This window comes from Ochotona princeps, chromosome 7 (genome assembly GCF_030435755.1).
Source record: "Ochotona princeps isolate mOchPri1 chromosome 7, mOchPri1.hap1, whole genome shotgun sequence".
Classification (NCBI taxonomy): domain Eukaryota; kingdom Metazoa; phylum Chordata; class Mammalia; order Lagomorpha; family Ochotonidae; genus Ochotona; species Ochotona princeps.
In genome coordinates this window covers 10,895,809-10,904,599 of record NC_080838.1, presented here as the reverse complement: position 1 = coordinate 10,904,599, position 8,791 = coordinate 10,895,809, and the positions used below count along the sequence as shown (strand labels likewise).

The 8,791-nt window shown below is 40.7% G+C and overlaps 1 protein-coding gene across 1 annotated transcript in view; it reads right to left on the bottom strand.

Moving 5' to 3' along the window:
- Positions 1–2,915: 2,915 nt before the first annotated feature.
- PRMT9 (protein arginine methyltransferase 9) overlaps positions 2,916–8,791 on the bottom strand; it is a 28,847-nt gene continuing 22,971 nt past the window's right edge. The window contains exons 10-12 of the mRNA XM_058666788.1: positions 6,387–6,540; positions 3,879–4,001; positions 2,916–3,285 (exon numbers count right to left, since the gene is read on the bottom strand). Coding sequence (XP_058522771.1) covers positions 3,070–3,285; positions 3,879–4,001; positions 6,387–6,540 — 493 coding nt within the window. The 3' untranslated portion in view covers positions 2,916–3,069. The remainder of the gene's footprint in view (positions 3,286–3,878; positions 4,002–6,386; positions 6,541–8,791) is intronic.

Here is an 8,791-nt window from a genome sequence, read left to right as displayed (position 1 = left end):
TTATACATAAATGACAGTCTAAGTGGAAAATGTAAAGGAAATTCCATTTATGCTAGGATTAAAACAAAGATAACAAAGAGTAAGTTTTAACTAAGGAGGTAAAAGATGCATACACTGAAAACTATAAAACAGTGATGAAAGAATCTAAAGGTACATATAAATGCAAAGGTGATGTGTTCATGGATTAGAATTAATATTGTTATAACACCCATATTATCCAAAGCAGTGTAAACTCAAACACGATGCTAAAATTCATAAAGAAACATACAAAACCCCAAATGGTCAAAACAGTCCTGAGGAAAAAATCAGAGGAATCACTTTTACTGATGTAAAATTATAAAGCTATAGAATAAAAAGCAGTATGGTAGTATCATATAAAACATAAGGACCAGTGGAACAGAATGAAGAGCCTAGAAATAAATGCAAACATGCATGGTCAAATAATTTTGGAAAACAGCATGAAGAGGACATACTAGGGGAAAGACAGTCTTAATTAAAATACTGCTGGAAAAAATTGGATTTATATATCAAAGACCAGAAACAATAAAACTACTACATACACACACACACACACAGTACCTAAAGCTTAGGCAACAAAAGCAAAATAAATGAGGCCACAGTAGGCCTGCCTTCCGTGGATTCACCAAACAACCATAGATCAAAAACATTTTAAAGAAAAACTTGTATATACACTGAGTATGTACTTTCGTCATTACCCCCTAAAGTGTAACAGGTATTACATAGCATTTGGACTGTATTAGGTGTAATCTGCAGATGGTTTAAAGTATATGAGACGATGTGCTTAGGTTGTGTGCAAACACTGTGGCCATTATGATGAGAGACTGGAACATCTGGAACATACGCTCAAAAAGGGCAAAGCAGGGAGCGTCCTGGAACCGATCACCTACACAACACATCAAACTAAAGATCTGCATGGCAACAGAACCAACCAACTAAATAAAAGAGCAGCCTACAGACTGGGAAAAAATACCTGTAAACCATATTATCTGATAAGAGATTTAAGTGTATAAAGAGGGCCCAGCGCAACAGCCTAGTGGCTAAATCTTGACCTTGTATCCCCTGGATCCCAAAATAGGCACCAGTTTACAACTATTCCACTTCCCTTCCAGTTCCCTGCCTGTGGCCTGGAACTTCAGGGAAAGCAGCAGAGGACAGCCAAAAGCCTTGGGACCCTACACCTGCATGGAAGATCCAGAAGGTGGCTCCTGCCTTCAGATCAACTTAGCTATGGTTGTTGCAGCTACTTAGGGAATGAACCACAGGATGAAGATCTTTCTTCTGTCTTTTTCTCTCCATGTGTCTGCCTTTCCAATAAAAAAATAACTTAAAAAAAAAAGTCACACAAACTCCATACTGGAAAAACACCACTATTAAAAGAATATGTCTAAAGGCTTGAATAAATGTTTCTCCAAATACATAAAAGCAGTCAACAGGAATATGGAAAGATGCTCAGTATCATTAATTAGCAGAAATATGTTGATCAAAATCATTGAGCTAGCTAACACCCATCAGCATGACAATTACTTTTAAAAATCAGCAACAAATGTTGGTAACAGTTTCAGATAACTTTTGTACATTTTTGGTGAGACTACAGATTTAGACAGCCATATAGAAGCAGTACTGAGGTTTCTAAAGAGTAGAGTGCATATATGATCCAGCGAACACTCTTCTGGACCTGTACCCAAATAAAATGCCTTTACCACCTCCTAGTGAAGGCATCTGTGCCTCCTAAATTCAGCACAACCATACTTAGAACTGCTATCATATGGAAACTTTCAGTTGATGGACCAAATGAATAAAGAAAGTGGTACATAAATACAATGGAATGTTACCCAGCCCGCAGGAAGAATGGGACTCTGCCACAACATGGAGGAGCCTGGAAGACCTGCTAATTCAAACAAATCAGAGAGAAAAACGTTAGCATGTGAACATGATCTCCCTTGTCTGTGAAATATAAATACACACAGAGAACATAACAGTGGCACTGGGAGGAAATGGGTTAGTATAGGTTAGAGGATACACAGTGGCATATGTGAGGATGAATAAATCTAGTTCAATGTATAGCATAAGGTAATTGAATACTTTGAGATTCATGCTTGTGAGTAGGTTTGAGCTGTTCATGCCATGAGATTGGTAACAGGTATGTTAACTTACTTCACTGTAGTAAGCTTTTTACTAACTACATGTATCCCATAACATCATGTTGTGTACCATACATATATGCAATAAAAATTTTTTTTAAAAAGATGAGTAATTCAATTCTAATGAGGTACCGTGAATAAGCAGTTGAGAGCAGATGCCTTGTTTTTCTTTGTGGCCTGCTTACAAAGAACACAACATTTTCAATGTCTGATAATAACCATCTCTATTAATCTCCCTATTTCAAAAGTCTGCCAAAACTGTCAATTATTTTCTTAGTCTACACTCTTAAGCAAAACTTTGAAAACAAAAGGTTTAAGACTAAGTATACAAAATTTAGTTAACAGCTTTTAATTTTTCTTTACCAAAGTAGACCAAAAATGCCTCTGGAATATTCATTTTCTCCCCTAACTCCTTCACTTTTTAAGTTTTATTTATCTTGCAACTTAAGTTCTTACTTTAAGTTTGCATTCTCAACAAAAGCTGAGCTGTTTCAGAACCTCACGGGTATTTGAATAGGAAGCAGGCTTGGCTACACCATGGCTCACAGTCTTCAGTGTGATCCTGTTTTAAATGCTTCAGTTATAAGTTTGGATTTAAGGAAAAGATGTCTAAAACATTAAAAGTTTCTCTTAAAGTATGACAATGACAAGGCATTAAGTAAAATTAAGCAAAAATGAAAGTTTCCTAATTTTGAAACTACCACAATGATGCATCCTCTTCCAGAAATCAAATCTATAGCAACTGCTCTTCAGTATCTTTTAAATATGCTTTATTGTCACTTTTAAAAATACTTGTTACAAGGAATTAAGTTTCATACACTCATTATATGTTTACAATCCCACTAACTCAGGTCAGATTTTGTCTCCGATGCTCTAGTTAAGACAGTCTGCATTATGAAACTGGTCGTCACTGCTTTACTGTGATGCTCACGTTGCTTTTGTGGTGCTGAACAATTAGTGCAAGCTCCTGTCCCATCTCAACCTGGATGGGCTGATCTAAAACAACGGCAGCTTGTTTCCAGTGGGAGGCTTCACTTGATGTATCCAACTTAATCTCTTCATCAAGGTACATATGATACCAAAATGGAATAGCAGTCACTTGCCCAGATTTACAAATGTGTACCTATGAAATTGAGAAATTATGAACATTTCATCAGGAGAGAATAACTTGATAAGTATTCTTAAATATAAAAATTGTAAAATACATTTAATCACCTAATTTAACATTAAGCTTTTATTCATTAATATTTACTCAAATTCACTTTTGTTTATTGTTCAAAAAAATGCATGTGGGCACCTGGCTTCACAGCTGAGCCACTGGTCGGGATGCCTGCATACCGTGTCAGTGTGCCTGGCTGGAGCCCCGTGCACCCTCATTTCTCAATTCCTGTTCATGCATACTGTGGGGGCAACAGGTAGTGGCCCAAGTAGTGAAGTCCAACCACCCCCATGGGAGACCGGGATTCAACTCCTGGCTCCTGCTTGGCCTTGGCCTGATCCAGCACACCACTGCAGGCTGCAGCATGCAAACCACCAGGTTGGAGCTGCCTTTCTGCTTGCTTTCTCCTTCTCAAATAAAGCTGAATAAACAACATTAATTTAAAAAAATGATTTGAATCTCCAAAAGAAAGGAAAAAACTATGTATCTAAAGTGTTAACCTATTTTAAGACAATTATTTTGATGATGCCAATTATCACTTTGGGTGTTATCCTTACCTTTACTTCTCTGTTGGAAGTGTTCAAATACGGAGTCATTAAGTCTAATCGTAAGAGTTCCACTGGCTTGCTTAAAGGTATGCAGGGCAGTGAGGAGAGGTCCAAAAACACACGTATAGGTACCTGGAATTATAAATTCTTCCCTTTAACATTCTTTTTCTTGTCAGGGCTCATCAAATGTTTGATTCCTGCTTGGCTCAGTATCATATAATCCTTGGTATGTCTGTTATCGCCTTTTATTTTACCAACCAAAGATACAGGGATTTTTTTTTTTTTTCATTATTCCAGGCTACCAGGAAAACTGAACCAAACAAAGCTTATCAGGCAGATCAAATGATACGCTATAGTTTCCGTTACCTGTAGACATTTCATCTGGATGATGGCAGATTAAAATTTTTAATATTCCCAAAATTTCAATGTTAAGCACTGAACTTCTGACAGAAGAAATTCAACTCAAGAAAATTAGTAGGTGGATTTCATTAAGAAAATGATTGGTTGGTTGTTTTTCAGAATATAATGGTTCTCTACCTTGGCTACAAATTAAAATGACCTGGGAGCTTTTAGGAAGCTCAGTATCTCAGGCCATATTCCAACCCCTAGAATTGGATGCCAGGGATCACAATCCTTAGATGCTTCCAATGTATCAAGCAGGCCTGTACCATTTCCAGAAGTCCTCAATATGCCTCCATCTCAGTTTGTGTCAGTCAGCAAAGCTATAGAGACCCATGTCAGCTCCCATCTGCACTCACATGACTACTGTACCTGTATCTTAGTCTATCTCCACTTGGTTTTTTTTTTTTTTCACCTTAACCTACTGACTTGTCATCTTTGCTGATCTCTTCTAGATAACCCATCTGTACTGGTAACCTTATAAGTTCTCCGGATTTCAGTTATCAGCCCCCCAGTGCACACAGCTTTAAATACTATCAGTATGCCACTAACTACAAAATATACAGCGTCAAGCTTCCTCTGAACTCTTTACCCAGTTGCTTAATGACCCTGTACACATAAGCACTGCCTAAATTCCTGTTCTTTTCTCCGTATAAGTAAATGGGAACTATTCCTACAGGGCCTTGATCCCAAAGAACAGGGTATCTTCCCCTCAAATTTCATATCCAATCTATCAAAAACCTACATTTAATATATTCCAAATCTAACCACTTTATATCACTTTCATTGTCCCTATCCTGTTGTAACTACTGTCTTCTCACCAGAAAACTGCAGTAACACTATCCCTTTACCTGGTCTCACAACGATCCTCCGCCTGACACAGCAACCACAGTGATCCTGTCGAAAAGTCACACAGTGTCACCCCTCCACCTCATACCCTCCCGTTGTTTCTAGCTCTTACAATGGCCAAGAAAGTCTACAAGACCTGACCCCTAACACTTCTCTGACTACATATCTCGTAACTGTCCCTCAGTTTCTTCTTGCTGTTCTGAATGCTCCAATCACATTCTTGGCTCAGGTCCATTTATATCTGTTAATCCTTTCAATTGAGTATGATTTGCTGCAGGTCAGGTTTTTGGTTTTTGTTTTCTAAGTCTCTTGAGGTATAATTATCTGTGAGTTCTTTCCTTAGGCATAACCTGTAGAAAAACAGTCTGTCCTGGGACTGGCATTGTGGCACAGAAGTTGAGTTCTGGCTGCTCCACCTGGATCTAGCTCCCCGCCATCAAGCCTGGGAAAGCAGCAGAATGGTGTAAGTGCTTGGACCTCTGTGCCAGAGAAGACCTTAGATGGCGCTCCTGGTTTTGGCCTGGCCAGCCCTAACCATTATGACCATTTGGGTAGTGAACCCACAGATACAAAATCACTCCCAACCCTCCTAACTCTGACTTTCAAATAAGTAAAAAATAATTAATAAAAAATAGAATATCCCATATTTTCACACCCTAATTCGCTTAACTTACTTTATGCCCAGAGCACTATCATATTAATATTTTTACTTGTTTTTCTCTTCTGATTTAGGTGCTAGCTTCATCGCTGCAAGAACTTAAATCTCCCGAGCTTCACAGCCATAGTCCCCAAATAGAACAGTCACGCAGTAGACATTCTGTGGACATCTGGTGAATTAAGTTACTTCTTCTACGGTTTTATTTTTTTTTTTTTTACCAATCTTGCATTTTATCTTATTGATTCAGTTGTCAGAACATTAGAAGAAAGAAGATAATAAAATCTAAGTCAGTGAGTGAATGGTTCGCAAACCGTGAAACTGCCAGAAGCAGCCCCCAGTGAGGGTGAGCAGGTTAAGTCCTCACTTCCATGCTGGCCTCCGTCAGAGTGCAGTGACTGTGAGAGCACCTGCAGACTCCAGTCAGTATTCCTGACCAGATGCCCTGGGTTACTCTAACCCTCAGGTTGGTCTTCACCTGCAGGCTCCTCTGCTCCAGCTGTGTCACTGCTATTCTAATCCAGCTGAACAGTGTGACTAAATCAGAGGAAAGAGAGATAAGATAAGCCATGAGTCACAGTATCCTAGCTGAACTTCCGCCTCCAGACACTTACCTGAAACTGGTTCATGAAAGGTGCTATGTTGAATCCCAGAGTCCGCTCTGTTCCTTGAACAGCACTCTCTTCTACCAGCGTCTGTGATTCCACAAGCAACCCAAACATCAACACGTACTGAGGAAAGATCTTGCCCCCAGATTGTAGTAAACATCTACAGAAGGAAAAAATATTTTTTTAAAGATTTATTTTTTTATTTTTATTGCAAATTCAGATATACAGAGAGGATAGTCAGAGAGGAAGACCTTCCATCCGCTGATTCACTCCCCATGTGGCAATGGCTGGAGTTGGGCCAAGCTGAAGCCAGGAGCTTCTTCCAGGTCTCCCACGCAGGTGCAGGGTCCCGGAGCTTTGCGCCGTCCTCGACTGCTTTCCCAGGCCACAAGCAGGGAGCTAGATGGGAAGTGGAGCTGCTGGGACTAGAACCGGCGCCCATATGGGATCCCGGTGCGTTCAAGGCAAGGACTTTAGCTGCTAGGCCATGCCGCCGGGCCCAATAACCATATTTTTTCAATGTCAATCTCCTAAGCAGTTTTCCAACACAATCACCTGAGTTATAAGCCTTATGCTAACACATACAAATCAACTATTTGACTATTTTACTCACGTTCATTATTCTTCCAATGAAATTTTTAGCATTTTAGGTAAAGTGACAGAAATTCAATCTCCACAAGTAGTAAAAGTGCAAGCTTTTAAACTAAATTACACAGCTCTTAACAAAACTTAAAATAGCTAGAGCTATTGTGGTGCCTTAGCCTGCTAAGTCTCCATCTACGGCACCAGCATCCCATTTGGGTTCTAGTCCAGGCTGCTCCACTCCCAATCCAGCTCCCTCTAAAAGCCCAGGAAGGCAGCAAAGGCTAGCATGGCACTTGGACCTCTGCATCCCAGTGGGAGATGTAGAAGTCCCTGGCTCCTGGCTCCGGATCAGCCCAGCGCCAGCCATTGCTGCCATTTGGGGAATGAAGCAACAGATCTCTGTCTCTCCCTCCCTCTTTCTAACTCTGACATTCCAACACTAAATAAATAAATCTGATATAACGCAACCTCTTAAAAAAAAAACTTTGGATCATGGTCTATGAAGAATAGGGAGTAAGCACTAGAATACCCTGCCAGATGTGATTTCGCTCCTAACGCATCTGATAGTTGACGGCTACCATGGTAACCAGAGGAGGACAGTTAGCCTCCAACCAAACCCGGAACGGATGGCAGAATTCTGGCGGGCCCCTCAGGCTGTGAGACCACCGTTCCACCAATGAGGGGCACAGAACCATATCCCACCACCAATAAGGGCTGAGGCAACCCCTGCTTCGGCTTCTGTGTCAAGGAGAGTTTAAAAAGCCCCTTCCTCATCTCTTCCACGCTCTTCATCCTCTGCAGCCCACTCCTTCAGCCAGCCCCTCTTTCTACTGCCTGGGCAAGGGCAGCCCGTGACCGTGGGTCCCTGAAATAAAGGCCATCTAAATTCTTTTCATATATTTGGCTGAGTTATTCTTTCCCTGATGGTCAGCGAATCTAACATTTTGGCCAGTGGCAAATCTGACATCTGGCGAGTGGCGAATCTAACAATAGTAAATGTAGGGCTTCAGGTGACATGACCTTGTCCTCTGTCCCGTCACCAGCTAGGAGGAGCAGAGCAACAATCCAGCTAATAGCTACGACGCTCATCAACTTGGACAATATCTACCCAAAGTTAATCTCAAGTTAGAAAATCAGTCCACAGTTCTAACGTATAAGATTCCAGTACTATTTTCTGATCAACTATCTCTAAACTGAGGGTTTTCAGGACCCTTTCTTTTGGCTTGCTAAGTAAATTGAGAAAATAATTTGATTCATAATAACATCAAAAAATACAGAATACTTTAGGAGTAGACCCAACCAAAGTAAAAGACCTAGGTGTTGAAAACTGCAAAACTTGGCTAAAAGAAATTAAAGACTGCACACAGAGAGCCCATGTTCCTGGAATGCAAGGCTAAATGTTGCTAAGAGGTCAATATCACCTCAATGACATACATACAGTCAATGAACTCTGTCAAAACGACAATTATGGCAGTAACAGAAAAGCTCATCCTAAAAATCAGATGGTATCCCAAAGGAATTAAAAACCTTTTTTTTTTTTTTTTTTTTTTTTAAAGATTTATTAATTTTATTACAGCCAGATATACACAGAGGAGAAACAGAGAGGAAGATCTTCCGTCCGATGATTCACTCCCCAAGTGAGCCGCAACGGGCCGATGCGCGCCGATCCGAAGCCGGGAACCTGGAACCTCTTCCGGGTCTCCCACGCGGGTGCAGTGTCCCAAGGCATTGGGCCGTCCTCGACTGCTTTCCCAGGCCACAAGCAGGGAGCTGGATGGGAAGTGGAGCTGCCGGGACTAGAACCGGCGCCCATATGGGATCCCGGG